We start from the raw sequence: 27,120 nt of genomic DNA, 5'->3' as shown, positions 1-27,120 counted from the left end.
TCAAACAAACAAAATGTTTGGTTTCGTTTGGGGGTGGTTTTTTACCTTACAAAAAATAAAAATAAAAATAAAATGGAAGTAAAATTTGAAACAAAAAGTCTTTTAGAATCAAAGTGGAAATATTCAGGTTCAAAAATGTTGAAACAAAATGTTTGACTTTTTCAGAATTGTTTTTTTCAACCAAAACAATTTGTCAAATTTAACCCACATTTTTAAAATATTTTTATCAACCCAAATTTGTGGGGAGATTTCCCATTAAAAAAAAAACATTTTGTCCAAAAAAAATAATATGTCACCCAGCATTAAACACTAGTTTAGAATGGATATATTTCCCAGATTGGAGCACCAAGAGATAGCTCATGCATAAACTGTCATCTCACCGTGAAAGATTCTTGTGTTATTTCCGTTAATTCTATTACCCTTTATTATACTGCTGTTTAGAAACTTGTAAATTTAAAAATACTATATATAATTCTATAAAAATTATTTTGTTATTTAAGATAATATAGTGCCATTTTATTAAATGCACCTATTTGTAAAACGCAGACTTGATGGACATATTTATTAAGTATTCTTAATTCTTTAATATTCTTTTCTTTTTCAGTTTTCTTCTTGTATTTGGTTGCTTGATTTTGTCAGTGTTTTCCACCATTCCTGAGCACGCAAAACTTGCCTCTCGTTGCCTCTTCATTCTGGTAAGTGAAACTTATGAATGCAGGACAATTTCACAGCCACATTAAGTATGTTAAATGCCATCTCACTTTAGACAGAGTAAGTGAATTTATGCTTTAAAAAAAATTATCAACAAGGTAAAAATCAAAATAGGCCATGTCATAAACAAATAGCTAAGAGTTAATGTTCTTTTACCTGTAAAGGGTTAACACAGGGAACCAAACACCTGACCAGAGGACCAATCAGGAAACAAGACTTTTTCAAATCTGGGTGGAGGGAAGTTTTGGGTGTGAGTTCGTTGTTCTTTGTCTTGTGTCTGACCCTCTCGGCTCTGAGAGTGATTTTTCTATCTCCAGGCTTTCTAATCTTCTAATTACAAGTTGTAAGTACAAGGATAGTAAGACAATAGGTTTATATTGTTTTTCTTTTGTATTTACATGTGTGTAGTTGCTGGAATGTTTTAAATTGTATTCTTTTTTGATAAGGCTGTTTATTCATTTTTTTTCCTTTAAGCAATTGACCCTGTATATTGTCACCTTATTACAGAGATCCTTTTATGTCCTTTTTTCATTCTTTTTATATAAAGCTTTCTTTTTAAGACCTGTTGGAGTTTTTCTTTAGTGGGGACTCAAGGAAATTGAGTCTGCAGCTCACCAGGGAATTGGTGGGAGGAAGAAGTCAGGGGGAAAATCTCTTTGTGTTAGATTTACTAAGCCTGAATTTGCATACCCTCTGGGTGAGGGGGAAGAGAGATTATTAGCTCTCTCGGGGCTTGTGTTTCAAGGACTTGAAACAGGGAGGGTAGAATCCCTTTGTTTAGATTCACGGAGCTTGCTTCTGTATATCTCTCCAGGAACCCAGGGAGGGAACACCTGGAGGGGAGGACGGGGAAGGGAAATGGTTTATTCCCCTTTGTTGTGAGACTCAAGGAATCTGAGTCTTGGGGTCCCCCAGGGAAGGTTTTGGGGAGACCACAGTGAGCTAGGCACTGTATAATTCCTAGCTGGTGGCAGCAATTACCAGGTCCAAGATGGTAACTAAGCTTGGAGGTTTTCATGCTAACACCCATATTTTGGACGCTAAGGTCCAGATCTGGGAAGAAATGTTATGACAGGCCCGTCATAAACAAAAAATTAACAGGATCACTGTTTCCTTTGGGACTTATTCTACATAAGGAAATGTTAACAAAAACATGATTGTATCTTTGTTCTCCTCTTGAGAATTGCCATAATTCACTACCAATAGTTCTTCTATTAATGAAATTCAAAAAATAAATCTTAAAACTAGTAACTGCTTCTGCCTTGCCTTTTGAACTGTTGAAGTCTTCTGCTTCTGGGCTCCTTTTCCTGGCCCCTGCAGAGCTTCTCTTCCACAGCAGGATATTCTCACTTACAAGTCCTACCCTCAAAGCATGAAAGACCTTTGATGCTGCTGTTATCACTTAAAGTCAGTATGTGACGAGATACTGAGCTACTACAATCTTTCTTTATACTTAAAACAGGAAATAATTTTGGTATTTTAGATACCAGTGTGTTAACCAATGTGTTAACTGTTGGTAAATACTGACTTTTGAATGGCAATTTTTCTGTAGAGTAGTTTTCAGAGTAGCAGCCGTGTTAGTCTGTATCTGCAAGAACACTTCAACCTCTCTAACCACTCAGCGACAGACTTGAAGGTGGCAATTTTGCAACAAAAAAACTTCAAAAACAGATTCCAAAGAGAGACTGCTGAACTCAAATTAATATACAAATTAGATACAATTAACTCAGGCCTAAACAGAGACTGGGAATGGTTGGGTCATTACACTAATTGAATCTATTTCCATATGTTAAGTTCTCCTCACGCCTTCTATGGGTCATCTTAATTATCACTTCAAAAGTTTTTTTTCTCCTGCTGATGATAGCTCATCTCAATTGATTAGACTCTTCCAGTTGGTATGGGTACTTCCACCTTTTCATGTTCTCTGTATGTATAAATATCTCCTGTCTGTGTGTTCCATTCTATGCATCTGAAGAAGTGAGCTGTAGCTCACGAAAGCTCATGCTGAAATAAATTTGTTAGTCTCTAAGGTGCCACAAGTACTCCTGTTGTTTTTTCTGTAGAGTAGGGTAGCTTCATGACATTCTCATTAAATGCTTTTCTATAGTATTTTCCTCGTTTCCTTTTCCTTGTGATTTAAGTATAGTGAATCTAATCTAGAAAACTGCTTAACATTATTATGATTGGTAAACTGGTGCAAGCAAATGTTTTAATATGTCCAAATGTAAACTTATACATCTAGGGACAAAGAATGTAGGCCATAGTTACAAGATGAGAGTCTCTGTCCTGGAAAGCAGTGATTTTGAAAAAGATTTGGGGGTGATGGTGGATAATCAGCTGAACATGAGCTCCCAGTGCAATGCTGTGGCCAAAAGGTCTAATATGTGTATCGGATGCATAAAGAGGTGGCTCTGTAGAGATGTTATTTTATCTCTGTATTTGGCACTAGAGTGCCCGCTGCTGGAATGTTGGATTCAGTTCTGGTATCCACAGTTCAAGAAGAATATTGATAAAACTGGAGAGCGATCAGAGAAGAGCCACGGGAATGATGAAAGTATTAGAAAACAGACTCACAGAGCAAAATCTATTTCGCTTAACAAGGAGAGGGTTAAGGGGATGACTTAATCACAGTCTGTAAGAACCTACAGGGGAGCATATAATCCATAAAGTGCTCTTCAAATTAGAAGTTTCAGAGTAGCAGCCGTGTTAGTCTGTATCCGCAAAAAGAATAGGAGTATTTGTGGCACCTTAGAGACTAACAAATTTATTTCAGCTTAAGCTGTTGTGGGCTACAGCTCACTTCTTCAGATGCATAGAATGGAACACACAGACAGGAGATATTTATACATACAGAGAACATGAAAAGGTGCAAGTATGCATACCAACTGGAAGAGTCCAATCAATTGAGATGAGCTATTGTCAGGAGAAAACAAGTGGGAGAACACTTCAACCTCTCTAACCACTCTGTGACAGACTTGAAGGTGGCAATTTTGCAACAAAAAAACTTCAAAAACAGACTCCAAAGAGAGACTGCTGAACTCGAATTAATATACAAATTAGATACAATTAACTCAGGCCTAAACAGAGACTGGGAATGGTTGGGTCATTACACTAATTGAATCTATTTCCCTATGTTAAGTTCTCCTCACACCTTCTATGGGTCATCTCAATGATCACTTCAAAGGTTTTTTTTCTCCTTCTGACAATAGCTCATCTCAATTGATTGGACTCTTCCAGTTGGTATGGGTACTTCCACCTTTTCATGTTCTCTGTATGTATAAATATCTCCTGTCTGTGTGTTCCATTCTGTGCATGCGAAGAAGTGAGCTGTAGCCCACGAAAGCTTATGCTGAAATAAATTTGTTAGTCTCTAAGGTGCCACAAGTACTCCTGTTCTTTCTTCAGATTAGAAGTTAAACATATAACAAGATTCAGTGGCTGGAAGTGGATGTTAGACAAATTCTGACTGGAAATATGGTGCACATTTTTCACAGTGAGGGTAATTAACTTTTGGAACAACTTACCAAGGGTTGTGGTGGATTCTCCATAACTGGCAATTTTTAAATCAAGATAGAGCAGATCTTTTAGAAAAATATTCTATCTTAAACAAGCATCATTCTGAGAAAGTTATATGGCCTGTGTTATACAGAAGGTCAAACTAGATTATCACAATGTTCCCTTCTGGCCTCTAAACCCTTCATGCTGAGCCGATAATATCCAATGGGGGTACAATGGTGTTAATTTAAAAAGTCACCAGACATCACAGAGTTACCACAGTTATTTTGTATTCCAAGAACACACACTGCAACATGTTAGGTAGGCTCCACTGCATAGCGACTGTTGACAAATGTCGACTTTTTGATGGCAATCACTGTATGTGCTCATTACTGATTCTCATCATAACAATTCCTAAGTACACCTCTACCTTCACATAACGCTGTCCTTGGGAGCCAAAAAATCTTACCACGTTATAGGTGAAACCGTGTTATATTGAACTTGCTTTGATCCACCGGAGTGCACAGCCCCGCGCCCCCGGAGCACTGCTTTACCGGCTTATATCCGAATTCGTGTTATATCGGATGGCGTTATGTCGAGGTAGCGGTGTAGTTAAGGACTGGGCAGGCTAATTGATGCATGGTAATTTCCATTGCAGGTACTTTAGTGATTTCAGATTGTCCGAGAAAGATGCAGGTTCGAGTAAGTATTTGATTGAGAGAGGAAAATTAAAATGTGACAGATTGAAATTTCAAACCACGTGGCTTTTTATTAGCGGGGATAAGTTACAACTTGGGCCGGGGAGAGGCAATTTATCAGCTAGAAATACTATCAGAATAAAACCACACACAACTGGAAACAGTCTATTTACATCCGACAACAAGAAACCAAGCGATTTATAATCAACTGCTCACTAAAATCCAGAGCAGATACACAAAACTAAGTAAACTGTACACATATTAACCAAATATTGTAAAATACACCAACCAATCACAATAGCAATCAATACAACAATTTGACTTTCATATACTGTATACACAACTTTGTACCAAGTAAGGGAAAGAAAGAAAGAAAAAGAAGGAAGGAAGAGTCTGAGCGAACAGAGTATTTACAGAAAACAAAATGCACATACCACACTCCAGGCGCAGCTGACCAGCAGTACAGACATCAAGGGTATGACGAATCGGTGAGAAGTAATCCAAAAGAAAAATTGATACAACACGAGCCAGCAAAATCCGGAGGAGACCCTGGCTGAAAGGGTGATCAGGCCTTTCAGCTAACACGCGGATACTCCTGATGTTTTTGGCGCGAGACATGGTTTTATTTGAAGACTCTTACTCGTGTCAGCGTCTGATTGGTCCCTAGCTCCTTCACCTTCCAGGTTCCGAGCTGGTGCCCTCTACATCAATAGGAGCTGCACCCAGCACACTACTTTTTGCACACGGCCCCATAGTGTAGCACACGGCACCAACTTGACCTTTTGACCAGACAGAAGGTTTGAGAATAGGCACACGGCACTATAATGTTGCACACCACACCATAGGGTAGCACACGGCACTACGGTGTTGCACACGGTACCAATGTGACCTTTTGACTGACAATTGGCCATACAGATGCCATGTTTGAGCATAGGTTTAGGGTTGTGACACAGATGCCCTCAAAAAATCAGTTAATAATGATAGCATTCAGATCCTATTCCCTTATTTACTGATTTGAGCAACACCTTTGTAATGAGTTTGTCTGGGCATCCTATAATTGATTTTGTTAATGTAACTATTAAACTAATCTTGAAAACCAGGGATTGGCAGCCTTTGGCACACAGCTTGCCAGGGTAAGCACCCTGGTGGACCGGGCTGGTTGGTTTACCTGCCGTGTCCACAAGTTCGGCCGATTGCGGCTCCCACTAGCCACAGTTTGCCGCTTCAGGCCAATGGAGGCCACGGGAAGTGGCGGCCAGCATATCCCTTGGCCCATGCCACTTCCCGCAAGCCCCATTGGCCTGGAGCGGCGAACCGCAGCCAGTGGGAGCCACGATAGGCCGAACCTGCAGATGCGGCAGGTAAACTGACCCGGCCCACCAGAGTGCTTACTCTGGTGGGACGCGGGCCAAAGGTTGCCAATCCCTGCTTAAATCAATCTCTGTTTGCAATGAGTTCACCTTGAAATGTCACTGCAAAACACTCTTGTGGGATCCTACATTTACCCTCAGAAATCTGTTTAGGTCCAGTGAGATCTGTGTATAAGATTTAAGCACATAGGCCAGATCTTCACTGGTGTAAATCATCATAGCTTCACTGATTTGAACTACTGTAACTGTCCAATCCTGCAACCCCTTCTATTGTTTGGATTTTAGAGTCTCTCTGTCTCTTGTATGATCCTGAACAATTCAGAATGTAGAAATTAGGACATCTGTATATTAGAGTGATGATCTTAGTAGAAGTGGATGGATAATCTGTGAGGCATTAATATTAGTTGTCATAGTCTGATCCAACATTTCTATAGAATATGCCTATGTGTTTGTAGAAGCTCTTATCAAGAATAGGTCCTGTGATAAGAAATTTTTACAGTTCCTGCTGTGGCTCTCTAATGGAGAACGTATAAGGTCCAGGAGCACACTGAAATTTAAACTGGTTCATTCCTGTTTGCTGGACCACATATTCTTTCCTTCATTTGCTGACTCATTAGTTAAAGTTTGCAACAACATAAAAATAATACAACTCAGCACTAATGTTTCAGCAATCATTTTGACTACGTAAATGCACTGATTGCAGTCTTTAGTGGCACCAATTCCCACAACCCCTTTACATGTAATGATTCTATGAGTCTATGAGTCTATGTAATGATTCACACGGTTCTTGCAAATGTTCCGCTTACACAATTTACCACAGACAGTTATATTAAATATCAAAGAACTGTTTATTTCCTGCTGAAGAGATACAGCATCACATCTTTTCTTTTCTAATGAAGTAAAGTACAACACTCTGTGGAGCTGCCTGCTGGAAGTCCAGGAACAACTGCTTCATGGACTTGTTTCAGGTGGTACTGAAGAACCACCCTAATTTGCTACTATAAAACAAAACCAGTAATGTTCCTCACAATCATATCTATGTTTTTTGCCTTATTTTGCCTTGCACTGGCACTTTTTTTTTTTTTGGACTTTATTTTAGCTGCTGTTAGCAAGGTGAAAGAGAGGAGGTAAATGTAGGTAATCTAGGGCTTGTCTGCAGTGGTAAGTTTTGTCGCCATACACACTAGAAGGGGACTTTTGTTGGGAAAAATGCCCACGTTTGGCAACAAAAAACTTCCACCCCTAGGAGAGACTTGTGTCTTTTCCCCTCCCTTTGTTGTTGACAAAGAGCCAGTGTAGACACTGCTGATTGTTTTGTCGAGGGAACTGGCTTCCACCAGTATCCCATAATGCCTGCCCTGATTGTTCTGCTGAGTGTTGTGATCTCTGCTGCCTTGCAGGCATGCGCCCCGCCCCTTTCAAAGCTCCGGGAAGTATCTATGTGCTGCTCTGTTTGGGGAATAAACAAAGAGCAAATCATTGGAATGCTCCTGTTCTTCCCTGCACTAGGAACACAGCAGAAGGCAGACTGCTGCTGCAGTGGGAGAGGGACAGGCTGCTGTGCTGCTTTGCTGTTCCTCAGCATGGAGAGCTCACAGAGCTGCTCATGATGATACTCTGGGCAGCTGAGGGGGCTGTGCGAGAACTCAGAGAGAATCCTTAGATGCACCGCGATACATACCCACAGTGCATTGCTCACCCTGTCGATGACATATGATCTGTCGACCAAGGGAGCACGTGTGAACACCCTTTAGCGATTTTTGTTTTGTCAACCTTTTGGTGTCAACATAAGTTTTGTCAACAAAACTTGGTAGTGTAGAAAAGCCCCTAGTCTCCGCCTCCTCACTACAAAGGCCAGAGATGCTGAGGGGCTTGTCTTCTTTCCCACTCCTCTTCCATGGCTGGTATGGTATGACTGTCTGCTAGGCAGAGGTAGGAGCAAGTCAACATCTGTCACAGACAAGAAATAGCAAGAGGACCATTGCTCTATACATTTACACACACTCTCTCTCTCTCTCTCTCTCTCTCTCTCTCTCTCTCTCTCTCTCTCTCTCTCTCTCTCTCTCTCTCAACTTGGGACTCATGAAAGCAGCAACTGGGTTGGGTGGGCTGAAGATTTAAAACATCTCCACTGACATCAAGCTTCAAAATCTTTTCAAGAGAATTGAAAATCTAAAATAAACATGTCTCCCCAAACAGCTCTATTTACTTAACTTTCTGGAAATAATAAACCTAAACAAAGGGAAAGAAAGCATCAGACATCTCCTTATATCTACTTATCACAATCATCCTTTAATCTCTTCTCTGCACACTTTATGACACTTGGATCTGACTACTGATGTATTCCACACAGGCAGTAGAATAAATTCTCCTCCAACATCAAAAAAGCCACAAGAAATTCAAGAATCCAACCAACGCAGCAGGAAAATAATCCTTGGTGTATTACTAGTCTCCTACAAGCACAACAACTACTGGCACTGTATCAAATAGTAAAAGTTGAAGAAGTAAAACTGAGCATGGAAAGGCAAAAGTCAAATCTTTTGGGGAAGCTAGCCAAGAAGATAAATCTGGCACAGGGAACTGTTCTCTCTCATGACCAAACTCTATATATTTTAAGAAATCTTACAACACACAGCACGATTTTGTCACTGGTATTTGTAGAGCCAGTGGTCGATTTTCTGTGTGAATGACTTTTTAGCAGAAAATGAAGTTTCCACTCTAAAGCTGGACTACATCTCCCATGACACAATGCAGTCTCCCCTCTAATTGAGCAGGGTGGTGCATCATGGGAGTCACAAAGCTGTGGGGGCATCCTGGGAGATGTTGTAGCCTGGGAGACCAACCCCTGGGGGACAATGGGGCATCAGGCATCTGAACTACAGCTACCTATGAGGCAATGTGCATTATCAGGAAATGCAATTTAATGTTTAACTTACTTGAAGCTAAATGTTTTGGGTTAGTTCAACAAACCAAAATTAAATATTTCTATTCCAGAATATCAAAATGTTTTGATTGAAGATGTCATAATGAAATGTTTAATAACTTCTACATCAAAATTTTGTAATGTTTCATTCTGCCAAAAATTTCAATATTTCAATTCTTATCCCAACTCTGGACAAAAACAAGTGTTGAAATATCAAAATTTCTCATGCAATGGATATTCCAATTTGCACTCAGCTCTACATATTCGCTTTAATTAGCACCTTCCTACAAAAGTAGCCCCATTCATGTCAACGAAAGGGACTGAGCAATCAGAGCAACAAAAATATATTTTAGAAGTTTTGGTGAAAAATAATGTTGCAAAAATTGTAAATCTGTATCTATTCCCAAAAAATATACAGGACCACTGCACTGAGTGCACCTCTGGATGAAATATCATTTATAACAAGCTATAGTATAGAATTCATTACTTGTACTTATCTTCTTTCTGTGACCTGTAGTATATAATACACCAACACAAAACCATTACTAAACCATAATGTGATATTTAATCTGAATATTAAACTCTTCACTCCCCTTATGTTTTCTTTGCATGATAAAATAAGTCATCTTGTATTAGTGTTTTCATTCTATATGTACATATTGTTTGATTCTTTTGTTGTTGTTGTATAAGGCAAAATCATCTCTAGCCCTAATGTGGCCTGCCAGGGCCTCATTCTGCCTCCCTGAATGGGCACAGTACTACTACATAGATCACAGCTGTTAGTCCCATGTAGAATGTTGCCTCTTCCCTTTCACACCCCTTCCCCTGAGAGCCAGTGGGCAAAAGGAGGCAGATCGATGTTGTGGATTGTGATGTAGGCAGTCAAACTAGTGGTCAGGGCAGAAGCAGGGATCTGGAGCAAGGCAGATGGGCAGGAACTAGAAACAAGACAGAGGTCTGGAACAAGGCAGGGCTCAGGAGTTGGGTGGAAAGTCCGGGTCCAATATAGTAACCAACCCAGGATATTAACTGGGTGCTCATACAACTTCCTGTGGCTCCTGGCTTAAATAGTAAGTTTGAACCAATCAAAGAGGACGGATATCTCCTCCAATAGTGGGTGGTGCCTCTGGTGAGCTAGGGTCCAACACCTCAAACTCTCTGCTGCTGCTAGCAAGCTGATAGCTTCTCTTTGAGGACTGCCTGGGGACCTGGTGTGAGACCCACAGTCCTTCACAGCAGAGAGCCAACATGCAACTCCCAATACACTCATGTCACTGGAGTGGGATAGGCACAAATGGAGAAGTTCACTTACTGTAGTTCTGAAGAGTAGGTATTTACTCCACCAAAGTAAGAGCTGAGGAGGGGAGGAATTGTGAGCCGGAGTCATAATCCCTCCTCAGTGTTCCTTCTGGGATGGCCCAGTGATGGGCTGCCCCATATTTAGGGCTAAGCCTAAAGATGACATCTACAGTCCCTGTCTAGAAGTGCTTGCAGTCTGACTTGTGTACAGGAAGTTTTAAATGAAGGTCAAATATTAAGCATAAGGCAAAAAAAGAAAAAAAAATCCCCAGTCTTGCATGTTCACGAAGACAAGAATCATTCAACATGGCAAAGATAAAGATAGGCAGGAGAGCCAGGAGTCTTGTGTTTGGGCTCTTGCACTAACCTGAAATTACTTTACTTAACTTCCCTTCAGCAGAGAACCTGATAATGCCCGTTAGTGAAGTAAAAAAGTCTTCTGACGTTAGCAAGGCTGAAATGATGTCCAGAAATAGTGCATCTGTTAAAGAGGAATGTAGGTAATTCTTTTAAACTTGTTTTTACTAACTCTGTTTAATTGAATATTTGGTCGATTTTTTTATATAGCACATCACAAGTCTCCTTCCACATTTAAAATTCCTATCAATTTAGTTTGGAGTTACAGTACAAGAAATGCTAGCTCAGGCCTGGTTTTTGCGTTGTTTGTCATACCTTACAGTGATATCCATCTGGATTTTCCAGGTGGATCTGTATGAGAAATTAATTTGAATCTGTTTCTAGTGGTGTCTATCAAGGAAGTCTTCATCCTGGGGAACATACATTTGAGATCACATGTTGCGACTAGTAAAATGTCCTTGGACTTTCTAACAGGAAAGATATTGTACAGAACATAGGATAATTAAATATTAAACTTGCTTCTAACAGATAAAGATGAAATTGATCCCTGGACTAAAAATTAGTCATCTGTATACAAAAAAGGATGACAAACTGGTTGAAATTCACAATTTCCCACAGAACACAGATTCCAATATTTGCTTTCGTCCCAAATTAGAGTGAAAAGTTGAAGATTCAAAATTGCCCACAAAACAACATTTCTGAACAAATGTTTTAGAAATATCAAAAGGGCCTTATCAAAATATTTTGTTTTGATAAGGTCAGAGCACTTAATTTAACTTAATAATATACCAGCCAAAATAAAACACTTCAGCATTATTGAAATGAAGCGTTTTGATAACTTTTTGTCAAAAATATTGAGGAAATCAACACACTTATTAAATGTTTAGATTTCAGCAAATTAGCATTTTCCAGTGCAAAAAAAATGTTCTATCTGAAAATTTTCAACCAGCTTTAATCCTGACTTCATTACGGCCATTGTATGCAAATAGAATACAGGCCCCATTATTAATATAGACTGAAAAGGGCCGATTTCTCCAAAGTAAAAATAAGTAGAAGCAAAGTAGAGTAGGAGAAAAAAATTTAACAGAGAAGTGTAAATGAAAATTTAAAGTTCTCTAATAGATGCTCCAAAAGCCACAGTTCCTCAGTTCTGACAAAAAGGCTGCTTTGGGGGCAAAGTTATCAACCTGGTTAACAAGGGATGCAAAATCATCAAATAAATAAATAAATAATTCAATAAATCCATATATGAAAATAGAAAAAACAGGAGGTTGATGGTGCGACATCATTGATGCCAGTTGGCAGAGGGGTCTCACTGTTCTTTACAAGCAACTGCTATCTCAGGCCTGACAAACTCACCACATTTAATGCACTGTTTTCATGATATTTTCCATAAAGTGTGGCATGTGAGGTCTCTACTGAAAGCTTGTAATTTATCAATACTCATAATTAAGGCTATGATTTAGTCACGGGTATTTTTAGTAAAAGTCATGGACAGGTCACGGGCAATAAACAAAAATTCATGGTCCATGACCTGTCCATGACTTATACCATAAATACCACTTACTAAATTGTAATGGGAGAGAAGTACTACTGGGGGGAGCCGGCAGGAAGGTTGTTGGCAGGGGTGCCCTGGGGGCGCCCGCTGGTCAGGGGTGGCCGCACCCCAGGGGGCCTGCAGCTTAGGGTGAGGGCTGCACCCCAAGACCAGTAGCACCAGCTACTGGGGCAACCAAACAGTGGCTGCTCCAGCTGCCCCGGGACCACTGCTCAGGCAGTCCCCAGGTCAGTTGCATTGGCCACTGCTCGAGCGGTCCCCAGGGCCATCTGAGCAGCCTGGGCAGCCCTGGGGTCATCACCTTGGCACTGTACAAGTCAGAGGTCATGGAAAGTCATGGAATCTGTGACTTCTGCGACCTCTGTGACAGACACAGAGTCCTACTCATAATCATTGCAAGATGTGTACAGGTATATTTAAGGAATAAATGTAATTATGTTGAAAACTGTGCCTTATGGTATTGGAGTAGAAATTGGTCACCAGGGAATTAGTGATGGCCCATTCAAGTGGGAGGGAGCTGTTGCCTCTCTCTGGTTAGCTGGTGATGTAGTGCAAGGTTCAGTCGTCTGCCCTTGTCCCATCCCAGAACACTCAGTAGAAAACCATCAAAGAGAACTGCAAACAATTGAAACCACTTGGAGGTAAAAAAGGAAAATTACAACGGGCAAGGGATCGCTCTGTCTGTGAATAAAAACAAAAGACTGATTCAGTTTATCACAGGGTGGAGAAAGACACTGCATCCATTTCTCTGAGGAGATATCTTGCTGAGTGGGAGTGTTTCATAAAAGATTGGATCCAGGCTCCTGTGAAGCCAGTCAGCTCTACAGCAGGCTGAACTTTGGGGTGGAAATGAGGAACCTACTTTATTGGTAACTATCAATAAGTGTAGGCCCTAGTTACATTTTATTATTTTATTTTGTATTGTAGCCATTTGTTTTCATCACTCTTGTTTGTTTCTAGTTGGAACCTCTGTTTTTTTCTTAAATAAACCTTGTGTGTTGTTATAAGTGCTGTGCATTTTACAAGAGCAGGAATTTAAGGTAAAACTGGTAAACTGGGGTACCTTGTTCCTTTGGGAGCAGAGGATCTGAGATTTCGATGAGTAGCCAGTGTCAGGGGCTGAATATCACAGGGGAATTCTTCAGAGGGACTTGGGGACTGTTGGGGTGCACCTCTTTTTAATCTGCAAGGCAAAGACAAGGCTGGCATAACCCAGAGGAGAGTGCTTGTGTGGCTGAAAAGCTGCTGGTGGTACAGAGCCAGCACCCATCACGGCAAGACTCCCTCTCACTGAGGTCAGGAGTAACAAGAGGACTTACTGTCCTGGGTACCTGGGAATCATCAGATGGCAGTGACTATAAATTATCATTAAAGAAACTCAGTTGATAAGGGAAGCTAAAGGTACCAGTAAAAAAAGAAATCTATGGCCAATAAGGTTAACAATAATAAGAATAAATTTTTAAAACATATTAAAGAACAAAAGAAATCGTAACAAAAGTATTGGTCTGTTACTAAATGGAATTCATGACATTGTCATTAATGATACCTTTCTCTTTGGTACACTTTGTCCTTTCTTTTCTTTCACGTCTCCATTCAACAAAAATAGCATTTGTAAAGAGGGCTGAAAAAGAAAAATATCTATATCTGAATAGGAACATTTTTCTTTTGTAAACAGGAAATTTAATGTAGTTGTATTGTACATGTGTAATTAGAGATTTCTGTGTGACTAAATGGCATTCTCACTTATGTTCTATGAGCAATACAGAGTAAATTTCCACCTACTATAAGTGATCAGGATACAACATAGATATGAAAAGGGCCCCTAAAATTCCATAAAATTTCAGGAACCATTTTTGTAAAAAGCAGAAGAGAAATCTAGGGCTACAGTTAGAGCATTTCCCAGGCAGTGAGATCTACCTATAATTCTTCTTCTGTGAGAAATCTCAGTGTATTGTATAATGTCAGGATCACTGAGGTTGTCGCATTTCACTGCCAGTGGGATCACATATCATCCATGAAATTATTTCACTTGTGCCCACTGGATCTACTTAAAAGGGATTTTTTTTAATTGTTAGTTTTAAAAGGTGACACCCCCTTACCCTCCAAGATAATATTTATATCCAAGGTGGAACCCTTGGCGGAACACCACCAAGTCCAAGATAAGCCAGGTGACATCAATTGTACTGTTGGAAACAACCATTTGACAATAAATAGATGATAGAAACAGAACACAGTATGGATTTGGACTTGGTGGTGTTATTCACACACAAAGTAAAAAATAATCAGACATGTTGGAGTCCTTGGTTTCTTGGTCACACTCCTAATCACTTTCTTCACAAATCAGGAAGGAGTAGGAGTGCTGTGTGGGTAAGATGCATGTCCCTGAGAATGAAGGGGCTGTCACGTGTTACACAACAGAAAATGTTCCAGCCGATCAAGGAGTGGTTTTGAGGGGAGACTTATCCTTCTTTGTCCAGACAGATGGCAGCCATAATATGAGGATTTAAGATAGTAATGTAAAGGGACAGAATCAGGTAGCAGAGGTAGAAATATAAGGGTTTCGCCTTGGATGTAAATATTTCCTTGGAGGGTAAGGGGGTGTCACCTTTTAAAACTAACAATTAAAAAAAATCCCTTTTAAGTAAACCTGGCCAAAACTTTGTAAGAAATTTTGGGTGTGTTCCAAATCAGAACGAACTCAAATTTCAAAATACAGACATTTCTGACAAATACTTTGAAATCTGGGTTCATTCCAGTTTGAAACAAACCCAAATTTTCTCATGAACCAGGGATTTTGAAAAAAACCTTCATTTCAGAAACACCAACGCACACCAGCATTGTGTTTCTGAAAGAAAATTTGCTCCCCAGGACTGGCAGCTGCCGAGTGAAATTGACATTCTTGTGAGACTGACAAGAATGTCAATTTCAGATGCAGCTCTGAAGCAGCCCTGCGATGAGGACTGTCCCAGGGTCAAGAACCCAGAGGTTCCTGACCCAAGGACCCAGAGCTTCCAGACCTCTGGCCAATGAGAAAAAAGATTAAAGAAAATAAAATAGCAAAGGGAAAAAAACATGTCAAATAAGGCACAATATAAGTTATATGAAAAGCTTAGTATGAGCACAGAAAAAGTCCAGCATCCAGACAACATGCAGAAACAGAAATAAGCCCAGCCACATAGCAAAGATATACAGACAAATTATGAAAACACACAGATTGTTACAGACAGAATGTGGTGAAATCAATAAAAAAATCCCATCCTTTTGGATTTACAGCTTAATAAAAATATGCACAAATGACCTATATATGTTTCATACAAAATAGACAAGGCCATACATGTCTGAAATACAGCAATCCAAAGAGATTATAAAGCTCAGTGGATCAGACTAAAATCATGTAGTGAGAAACAAATTCCAGTCTTGAGAGACAATGTGAACTGTTATTCAGGTGCAAAGGTAAAACAGCCAACCAAGAAGTTGTGATTAGCACATTGAGAGACATAAATCACACACAAAATACCCTGATCTTATTAAAAGGATGTGTGCCATAGAGTGTCAGAATAATGGTATCAAACCTAAACTAAACATGAATTATCTGATCTATGTAAAAATATGATCATATGACATAGAGGTATATACATTTAGGGGGTGAGGGATGCAAAGTCTGTTTTACATGACACTTATAGTTAGGGCCTTACCAAATTCATGGCCATGAAAAACGCATCACTGACAGTGAAATCTGGTCCCCCACACCCTGTGAAACCTGGTCTTTTGTGTACTCTTACCCTACACTATACAGATTTCACAGGAGAGACCAGTGTTTCTCAAACTGGGGTCCTGACCCAAAAGGGAGTTGCAGAGGGTCACAAGGTTATTTTACAGGGGTCATAGTATTGCCACCCTTACTTCTGCACTGACTTCAGAGCTGGGCAGCTGGAGAGTGGTGGCTGTTGGTTGGGCGCCCAGCTCTGAAGGAAGCGTCCCTCCAGCAGCACTACAGGAGTAAGGGTGGCAATACCATACCACGTCATCCTTACATCTGAGCTGCTGCTGGCAGTGGCTCTGCCTTCAGGGCTGGGCTCCCTGCCAGCAGCCGTGGCTCTCCAGCTGCCCAGCTCTGAAGGCAGTGCTGCTGCCAGCAGCAGCGCAGAAGTATGCGTAGTAGTACCAAAAGACCCCTCCAATGAGCTTGCAACCCCCTCCCCCAACAACTGCTTTTTGGGTCAGAACCCCTACAATTACAACACCATGAAATTTCAGATTTAAATAGCTAAAATAATGAAATTTACAATATTTACAATCCTATGACCATGAAATTGACCAAAATGGACCATGAATTTGGTAGGGCCCTACTCATAGTAAGCCTTGAAAAAGAGATGATAGCTGCAAAACATGACAGCAGATGGCATCATTCATAGAGTAGAAGACCCAATAGACTGGGTTCATTCCTTAGTTGTTGTAGTGAAAAAAAGGGGTGATGTCACTGGGCGGGACTCACCGATGCTGTGCCTCCTGCTGGTCGTCCAGGGAATTAGTGTTTCCAGCTCCGGAGCGCCCTCTGCAGGCCGGTGTTCCACTTGCCGCTGAGCCCGAGTCCCTCCTGGACCCCGGGCATGCTTTCAGGCTAGGGTGCTGACCACCCTGCTACACACACTCCACCTCAAGATCCCCTCCACCCAGTGGGCAGGAGGGGTAGTTCCTATCTCCCCAGCTTCCCCAGCAGGAGGTCCCTCTCCTATCGCAGGTTTTCGATCAAGAGGAGCCACCTGCTTCCCTCTTCTGCAGTCTGGGTCCCCACCGTAGCCAGTCCTGTTCCTGCGTGGGTTACCCTGTCCGTCTTGGTCCTCACCATAGGTTGTCCCACTCCCATGTGGGTTCCACTCTTGATCTAGGACCTCTCTTCCCCATACCCTCTCTCTTCTGGGGCCCTGGTCTTCCCCACCCCCTCCTTTGGGTTAGTCTCAGACTGAGCCCGATCCTCTGGCTTCCTCTTCTTTCTCTGGGGGCAAGGCTGTCTTTCTCAGCCGCCCTTGTGGCACAGGAAGCACAGCCAGTGCCTTCCTTTGGCCACCTCCGGGCTAGGCCTGGCCCTGTGAGTTCCATGAGGGCACTCCCTCCTTATGTGCCCGGGCTCCCTACAGACCCAACATGTTTGGGGCCCCTCTGTTGGCTTCACAGGGGGCACTCTAGTCTCTCCACCATTTGTCCCTGGCATAGCCCTTCCTTCAGGGCTCCCCTGGGCCCTGTGAGTCCCGTAGGGACACTCCCTCTTCATGTGCCCTAGTTTCCCACAGGCCCAACAGTTCCTCTGCCTTGGCACTGGCCTCCTGCCCAAGGTACCTGGCCCCCAATGAGACCTATGTGCCCTTCCCCACAACAGCTGTAACAGGCTTGCTTGCTGTTCAGCAAGACAGGCCACACAGGCTCTCCAAAAGTAGTCTCTCATTCTGGGTCTACCTTCTGTTCGCTGAAGTCTTGGATCTGGGCAATAGTCCACAGTCCTTGCCCTTGCCCCTGGTATCAGAGGTGGACTGTCTATGCCTGCATTCTCCACCACAGTGTAACGGGGTGGGACTCACCAGTTCGATGCCTTCTGCTGGTCATCTAGGGAATTAGCGTTTCCAGCTCCGGAGCATCCTCAGCAGGCTGATGTCCCACTTGCCACTGGGCCCGAGTCCCTCCTGGCTCCTAATGCCCCTTACAGGTCAGGGTACTGTCCTCTGGCAGTACCCCCACAGATCTGGGTCTCCCCTCCCCAGGTAACCCCCAACCTCTATCCCCACCTTGCTTAAGTCTATGGCCACTGCCAGTCATCACCTAGCCCCCGTTCCCTGGGGCAGACTGGAGTGTAAGTGCCATTCATCTCCGGCAAGGGGAGTTTGGACCTGCTGCCTCTGCCTACCCTTGGGCTGCCCTCTACAATCCCAGTACCTTTCTTTGGCCTTTAAGAAGGCCTGCAGCCTGGGGGGTTTCTAAGCCAGAGCTCTCCAGCTCCTCTGGCCTTCTCCCAGCCCTGCTCCAGTCTTGATATTATGCTTCACTCCTAGCAGCCAAGTCCCTCCCTCTCCACATCTAGAGAGAGACACTCTGTATGCTCCTGGCCCACTTCCCTCTTACAAGTGCCAGCTGGGCCCTGATTGGGACGTGGCTGGTTCCCGAATCAGCCAAGGCTTTCTGCTTTTCCTAGCAGCAGCCCTCTCACAGCCTCAGCCCTCTCCCAGGGCTGATTTAAGCCTTTTAAGGCAGGAGCGGATGACCACCCCGCTACAGGCAGTCAGACTTTTCACTGACCCCAAAGAGTTGAACAAAAATATCCAAGGAACATTTCTTCTTGCCAACAAGTAACAAAAGTGTTTGAGATTACAGGAGCTAAATTCTTCAACAAACTAGATGTATCTGCAGTGTTTTGGCAGTTTGTATAGAGAGAGCTCCAATACTTGCTCTTTAAATTTACTGTTTGATAAATACTGCTTTCTTGAGTGCGCCTTTCTGAATATGTTTGGCAATGGAAGTATTTCGGTGGACAGTGTCCCAGCTCCGAGATGCTAGAAGGTTTCACAGGAGTCAAGATGTACATTGATAATATGATAGTCCAGGGCAGTGGTTCTCAACCATTTTGGGCTCAGGACCCATTTGTAAATGTTTATGGCCCGTCATAACCCAGTAAATAGTCTGGGAAGGTTTTGGTCAGGTCTTGCCCCCCTGGGAGGGAGGGGTCCTGCCCAGCCACACTCACCCCACGGTGGCAGCTCCTGCAGCTCCTGAGCTATGGGGCTGGCTGAGCTTGGCTCTCAGTTCCAGACACTGCAACCTCTGGGGTTGCAGAGCTGTTCATGTTTGGCCCCAACCCCCGGCTGGACCAAATTTGTGTAAGTGGAGTTGTGTCCTGGCTCATGAGGTTGCAGTGCCACTCATTCAGATTTGGCCTACTTGGACTCCTGTCATCATTACATTTGGGAGAAACCTGAGTGCTGCTGGGGCCCCAGAGATTACAGTGCCTGAACCAGGGAGGTGAGCCCAGTCAGCCCCGTGGGACAGGAGCTGCCACGTGACCCTTTGAAACATTCTGGTGACTCAATTTTGGGTTCTGACCCATAGGTTGGGAAACCCTGGTCTAGGGCAGCACTGCTAATATATATGAGGAATGATTGCAGAGAGAACTGGAAGAATAAAAACTTAAAACTGAACAAGGCAAATGTCATTTTCAAAACAAATGAAATCACCTAGCTAGGAGAGAAATTAACCACAAAGTGAATATGTCTGACATTTCTAAGATCCAGGCAATTCCAAACATGCTAAGGCCCAAAGATTAAGAAAAAGAAATTGCAAGCATATTGGGCTGTGTCCATTTATTCAGACCTATCTGTGCAGCTCGAACAATTAGCCTAAGTAAACTTCTTCACAAAGATACAGAATGGATGTGGATGCCAGAGCATGAAAGAAATTTAAAGGATTTGAAGCATGTACAGGCCTTGGCATCAGTGCCTTGTTTCTTTTGGACACAGTAAACGAGATCAGACTCTCCACAAATGCGTCAAAAGGAGGATTGGGAGCTATATTGCTACAGACACATGGGGCTGATTGTCTGCCTGTAGTATATGACTTCAGTGCTTTGACTGCAGCAAAAAAAAATGTGTAAACAAATAATAAAAGAAAGCTCAGCCTTGCATATATGGCTGTACAAAACACCATGATTTTCTTTATGGTCATAATTTCAAAGCTGAAACACATAAACTACTGATTTTTTTACTACATAAGGAAAGAACTTGGAGGAATCCCAAGCAGGATACAGAGATTACTTTGGAAAGAAGAAAATTATGATATCACAATGATCCCTTCTGGCCTTGGAATCCACAGATACAATCTTGGTTTTATGGACATCATCTTATCATTGCATTGCATTGTGAAGAGCATACATTGCATTTCTCACATATTCTAAATCACTTCTTCATGCAGTATAAGTAAATGTAAACATAATAAAAGCTATCATGTGCTGTGTCACTGGGAATATCGGATGAATTGGAAAGTGGAACAGTTAAGGATGACACACCATATGCAGTAATACTGATAAGTAATGGATGGAGAAATCACCACTTCCCACCTGCATATTGCCAGTATTAAAGGGAGCTTTCGGTGATTTCAGGAGTAATCATGAACGGTAAAAAATATAGTAGTCTCATACCTACCACAATCTGGGGGTGGGGGAGACTCAAATAGATTTTAAACTTGCAAATAAATTTAGATATATTTTCACATTTGCATAAAGTTACTTAAATTCTATCCCGTAGTATCTGATGGTGGTCCAGCTCCTCCCAAAACACGCACATGGCAATTAATTCTGCATCCTTCAGCCCTACATCTTTTGCAGCCCCCTGCCCTCCATCAGTCATTCTGCATACCTCCAACCCTACATCTGCCCCTGCCTTCCAGCACATCTCAGCTCGGTCTGCAGCTCTGGAAGTTCTTTTTCTTCCCCACCTCAGACTTGGGGATGGGAGAAGCTTCAGAGATTCTTCACTATCCCCCTAACCCCGCAACCTGCAGGCTGGCAGGAAGCACAAGAGCTCCAAGATCAAAGGGCTGAGTGCTCCAGCCTTTTGTGTAGAAAGGTGAAGGAGAGAGTTAGATGCCTGCTTCACATGTGGAGAGAAGGAGATGCCTCTCAGTGTAGGAGCACTTTTCGGTTGCACTTCTCTACAAAGTAGAATAATGGTGGAAAAACAGTCACTCAGAAGGGGAGTTCCCTGTAAACTGATGGGTTTTCCCCATAGACTCATAGGAAGGTTGGGAAATCCAGTCAGTGGGGAAAACTCGTAGTGTTGGCAGGTCTATAGTCCCCACAGAGATAAGGAAAATGTTGTAAAGAATACACTAAGGGCAGCTAGGAATGACTAAGTCTAAAATGGAGCTGAAGAAATTGTATCCGGAGATGAACAGTGACATTGATAGAATGGAGAGCAGCTGTGGACATAGTTGAAATACAGAAATACATACTGGAAAGAATATGTGATAATGCATGGGACAAAATCAGAACTGACGTGTTTGCTCTGAAAAAATGTGATGATAAAGCACTGTTTAAGCAACTTGCTATAAGTAGTGACACAGAAAGGTACCACAGCAGCAGCTTTGATCTGGCATGTTAAATCCATTGTTGCTTATCACAGAAATCCAAGAATTGTAATAACAGACAGTGGATCACAGGTCATGAACAGGGAATTCCTGGACTAAACTGAAGCTTACAAATTTCATCATAGGAGGTCCTAGATACCGTCAATAAAACATACTAGCAGTCCATGCAGTCTATGTAGCGAAGAACTTGCTGAAAATTATGTAGTCATTTACAGGATATTCATCACCAAAATATCTGACTCCTTTGCAATTGTACCGGCAGCACCCTCCACAGACAAGGGTGGATACCAGAACCAGGGTGGCTGTGAAGTGGATTGTCTGGTGCTCTGTGCCCTGATTTGAGGAGAGGGGAAGGGATTCTGATCTTCCTTCATGACTGCTGGGGAACCTTATCTCAGGCCTGCAGCAAGAAATCATGATTTGGTTCACAGGCTAAATACTTGATACAGATACAATGTAGTAAAAATAGTTAAGTATCAGAGGGGTAGCCGTGTTAGTCTGGATCTGTAAAAGCAGCAAAGAGTCCTGTGGCACCTTACAGACTAACAGAAGTTTTGGAGCATGAGCTTTCATGGGTGAATACCCGCTTCGTCAGATGCATGTAGTGGAAATTTCCAAGGGCAGGTATATATATGCAAGCAAGAAGCAGGCTGGAGATAACAAGGTTAGTTCAATCAGGGAGGATGAGGCCCTCTTCTAGCAGTTGAGGTGTGAAAACCAAGGGGGGAGAAACTGGTTCTGTAGTTGGCTAGCCATTCACAGTCTTTGTTTAATCCTGAGCTGATGGTGTCAAATTTGCAGATGAACTGAAGCTCAGCAGTTTCTCTTTGAAGTCTGGTCCTGAAGTTTTTTTGCTGCAGGATGGCCACCTTAAGATCTGCTATAGTGTGGCCAGGGAGGTTGAAGTGTTCTCCTACAGGTTTTTGTATGTTGCCATTTCTAATATCTGATTTGTGTCCATTTATCCTTTTCCGTAGAGATTGTCCAGTTTGGCCGATGTACATAGCAGAAGGGCATTGCTGGCATGTGATGGCGTATATTACATTGGTGGACATGCAGGTGAATGAATCAGTGATGGTGTGGCTGATCTGGTTAGGTCCTGTGATGGTGTCGCTGGTGTAGATATGTGGGCAGAGTTGGCATCGAGGTTTGTTGCATGGATTGGTTCCCGAGTTAGAGTTGTTATGGTGCAGTGTGCAGTTACTGGTGAGAATATGCTTTAGGTTGGCAGGTTGTCTGTGGGCGAGGAGTGGCCTGCCACGCAAGGCCTGTGAAAGTGTGGGATCATTGTCCAGGATGGGTTGTAGATCCCTGATGATGTGTTGAAGAGGTTTTAGCTGGGGACTGTATGTGATGGCCAGTGGAGTCTTGTTGGTTTCTTTCTTGGGTTTGTCTTGCAGTAGGAGGCTTCTGGGTACACGTCTGGCTCTGTTGATCTGTTTCCTTATTTTCTCATGCACACACTCAGCCCAGAAGAAAAGTCTGGCCTATCTCGGGGACTCTCTTTCTGCCCTTCCACCCCCACAAACATGATACAGTTCTGCGGCGATCTGGAAGCCTACTTTTGCCATCTCTGACTCAGAGAATACTTTCAGGATAACACTGAACAGCCCACTGATACACAGTTACCCTCCCACCAACAGCACAAGAAGAAGAACTCCACATGGACTCCTCCTGAGGGTCGAAATGACAGTCTGGACCTATACATAGAATGCTTCCGCCAATGTGCACAGGCAGAAATTGTGGAAAAACAACATCGCTTGCCTCATAACCTAAGTCGTGCAGAACGCAATGCCATCCACAGCCTCAGAAACCACCCTGACATTATAATCAAAGAGGCTGATAAAGAGGTGCTGTTGTCATCATGAACAGGTCTGACTACCAAAAGGAGGCCGCCAGACAACTCTCCAATACCAAATTCTACAGGCCACTTCCCTCAGATCCCACTGTGGAATACACTTAAGAAACTGCAACATCTACTCAGGACACTCCCTACACCAACACCGGAACAAATCAACATACCTTTAGAGCCCCGACCAGGGTTATTCTATCTACTACCCAAGATCCACAAACCCAGAAATCCTGGACGCCCCATCATCTCGGGCATTAGCACTCTCACTGAAGGACTGTCTGGATATGTGGACTCTCTACTCAGACCCTATGCCACCAGCACTCCCAGCCATCTCCGTGACACCACTGATTTCCTGAGGAAACTACAATGCATTGGTGACCTTCCAGAAAACACCATCCTAGCCACCATGGATGTAGAGGGTCTCTACACAAACATCCCACACACAGATGGAATACAAGCTGTCAGGAACAGTATCCCTGATGATGCCACAGCACAACTGGTTGCTGAGCTCTGTGTCTTTATCCTCACACACAACTATTTCAAATTTGATGACAATATATATCTCCAGATCAGTGACACTGCTATGGGCACCCGCATGGCCCCATAATATGCCAACATTTTTATGGCTGACCTGGAACAAAGCTTCCTCAGCTCTCTTCCACTCACGCCCCTTCTCTGCCTACGGTACACTGATGATATCTTCATTATCTGGACCCATGGAAAGGAGAATATGGAAAAATTCCACCATGATTTCAACAGCTTTCACCCCATCATCAACCTCAGCCTGGACCAATCTACACGGGAGGTCCACTTCCTTGACACCACGGTGCAAATAAGTGATGGTCACTATAACACCATCTTATACTGAAAACCTACTGACTGCTATGCCTACCTTCATGCCTCCAGCTTCCATCCCGAGCACACCACATGATCCATTGTCTACATCCAAGCACTGAGGTACAACCACATCTGCTCAAACCCCTCAGACAGAGACCAACATCTACAAAATCTCCACCAAGCATTCTCAAAACTACAATACCCGCATGAGGAAATAAGGAAACAGATCAACAGAGCCAGACGTGTACCCAGAAGCCTCCTACTGCAAGACAAACCCAAGAAAGAAACCAACAGGACTCCACTGGCCATCACATACAGTCCCCAGCTAAAACCCCTCCAACGCATCATCAGGGATCTACAACCCATCCTGGACAATGATCCCACACTTTCACAGGCCTTACGTGGCAGGCCACTCCTCGCCCACAGACAACCTGCCAACCTGAAGCATATTCTCACCAGTAACTGCACACCACACCGTAGTAACTCTAACTTAGGAACCAATCCATGCAACAAACCTCGATGCCAACTCTGCCCACATATCTACACCAGCGACACCATCACAGGACCTAACCAGATCAGCTACACCATCACCGGTTCATTCACCTGCATGTCCACCAATGTAATATACGCCATCATATGCTAGCAATGCCCTTCTGCTATGTACATCGGCCAAACTGGACAGTCTCTGTGGAAAAGTCTCAGGTATTAGGAATGGCAACATACAAATACCTGTAGGAGAACACTTCAACCTCCCTGACCACACTATAGCAGATCTTAAGGTGGCCATCCTGCAGCAAAAAAACTTCAGGACCAGACTTCAAAGAGAAACTGCTGAGCTTCAGTTCATCTGCAAATTTGACACCATCAGCTCAGGATTAAACAAAGACTGTGAATGGCTTGCCAACTACAAAACCAGTTTCTCCTCCCTTGGTTTTCACACCTCAACTGCTAGAAGAGGGCCTTATCCTCCCTGATTGAACTAACCTTGTTATCTCCAGCCTGCTTCTTGCTTGCATATATATACCTGCCCCTGGAAATTTCCACTACATGCATCTGACGAAGTGGGTATTCACCCAAGAAAGCTCATGCTCCAAAACTTCTGTCAGTCTATAAGGTGCCACAGGACTCTTTGCTGCTTTTAAAAATAGTTATTAAATTGTCAAAGAAACAAAAGAAATACAGTATGTGTGTTAGGTGTCACTATAGTGCTACTTGAGTCAAGATCACTGGCACTTAGGGGTCTGCTTCTTGTGTGATACATGATTTATGATGCATGACAAACTGATCTTATGCCATTTCATTTAATTATCACAAAAATGTTAGAGAGATTGAGATATAAAAAATCCAGTAGAGAACATATTCATAGATAACAGCTGAAACTGAGCATCTACCTGGGATTTAAATGGAATGTTAATAAAATTGTAGCAATATGTTAGAAACAGTAGTTTGGAATGTAAATTGTCTTTAAATAATTCATCTATTAACACAAAATCTAGATGCAAAATCTCAGTCATGATTTGAAAAAATAAACTTAAAAATAAAAGAAGCATATCTATTATATAACTGATGAATACAGATTTTTGGCATTTATTTCCATGTTTATCAGGTATTCCAGTGGGAGCTGATTGAAAGTCTCATATTTTTCCCCATTAATAAGGTCTATTCCAGTTTTTTTTCAGATTTATGACTCTACATCTTCCACTATTAAAAAAAAACAGTTGAATGTAATTGATACTAGCTCTGAAATGGTGTGTCTGTGTGTGTAACCCTTCTGCCCCTCTGAATTGGCAGCAACAAGGGCCGGGTTCAGTATCCAGGGGTTCCTTTTCAATAACACCATGCATAACCGGCTCGAGCCCCCACCCAGTAACCTGGGACACTTACATACCACACCCCCCGAGTGTCTCTAGGAGGCAGTACTTCCCCTCTCGCAAGTACGGAGTCTGAGTGTAGCAAAATCTTTTTAATAAAGGAAGGAAACAATGCGGCATCCCACTGGAGAAACACCACAAACAGGATTATAACACAAACCATAAACAAACAAACAAACAAAAAAAACCCACCCCCAGGTACGTTTGGCAATGTCCTTTTCCCCTTAGGGTCTTAAGTCCAATCATCCCAAAGTCCAACAATCCAAAAGTCTCTGGTCAGTGCCGAGAATTCAAGAGTTTATCTGCAGAGTTTTACCCCCACCCCAGCCTGGGTGGAAAGGGGGGGGGGGAAGTCCACTCAGGGTGTTAAGGGGCACCTTACATGGGCCAGGGCCAACTGCTCCGCCTCTCCGTGGAGTTCTGCTGCAGCCTTCACCACGACCAGCTCCACCACACCAGCTGTGCCGCTCCTCCAGCTGTCCCTGCAAACCGCTTCACTCTGCTCACTGTTCCATGGGCTGCTCTAACACGCTGCAAACTGCTCTGCTCTGCCAGCCACTTAACAATAGGTCTTCAGGCTCCCCCACTAGTTAGCACAGCACTCCATGATCTCAATTCAGCTCTTAGTAAGGGAGCCCTGGTGCTGGTGCACCATTGGCCCAACATGAATTCAGCTCAGCAGTCTCTAGATAGACTCCTAATAGAATTAAAAATTAACTGTACTCTTTAACATTGGAGAGGAGGATGTGCAATTGGTGTTCCAGGCCCTCAAAAGGGGCCTATGCCATCAGGTACACACACACCAGTCCACAACCTCTCTCAATTCATGGGGTTTTGGAACCCATGTCCCATGTTTAGCAAGTACCACCCAACTGAGGTTGAGTCATTTCTATCACAAAGCAGTCCCATCCCAAGCTGCTGTGCTGTTATGCTAAGTGGGGGAGGTGCATGCCAATGCAAATTCTTAAAATTCTTTCCACACTCTCTACAATTCACCACCAGATGTCAGGGTAGCGCTCATCC

General features: G+C 42.8%; 1 protein-coding gene and 1 long non-coding RNA gene across 2 annotated transcripts in view; one reads left to right on the top strand and one right to left on the bottom strand.

Moving 5' to 3' along the window:
* KCNQ5 (potassium voltage-gated channel subfamily Q member 5) overlaps window positions 1-27,120 on the top strand; it is a 508,649-nt gene that overhangs the window by 358,834 nt on the left and 122,695 nt on the right. Inside the window, exon 2 of the mRNA XM_050951093.1 lies at window positions 605-695. Coding sequence (XP_050807050.1) covers window positions 605-695 — 91 coding nt within the window. The remainder of the gene's footprint in view (window positions 1-604; window positions 696-27,120) is intronic.
* On the bottom strand, window positions 12,537-14,005 carry LOC127049820 (uncharacterized). Its single transcript, XR_007774077.1, has 3 exons — window positions 13,958-14,005; window positions 13,475-13,594; window positions 12,537-13,092 (listed from the first exon to the last, which is right to left on the bottom strand). It is a non-coding gene; the product is annotated as an uncharacterized LOC127049820 (long non-coding RNA).

Source organism: Gopherus flavomarginatus, chromosome 4 (genome assembly GCF_025201925.1).
Source record: "Gopherus flavomarginatus isolate rGopFla2 chromosome 4, rGopFla2.mat.asm, whole genome shotgun sequence".
Classification (NCBI taxonomy): Eukaryota; Metazoa; Chordata; order Testudines; family Testudinidae; genus Gopherus; species Gopherus flavomarginatus.
The sequence above is the reverse complement of the archived record's forward strand: the minus strand, read 5'-3'. Positions and strand labels throughout refer to the sequence as shown.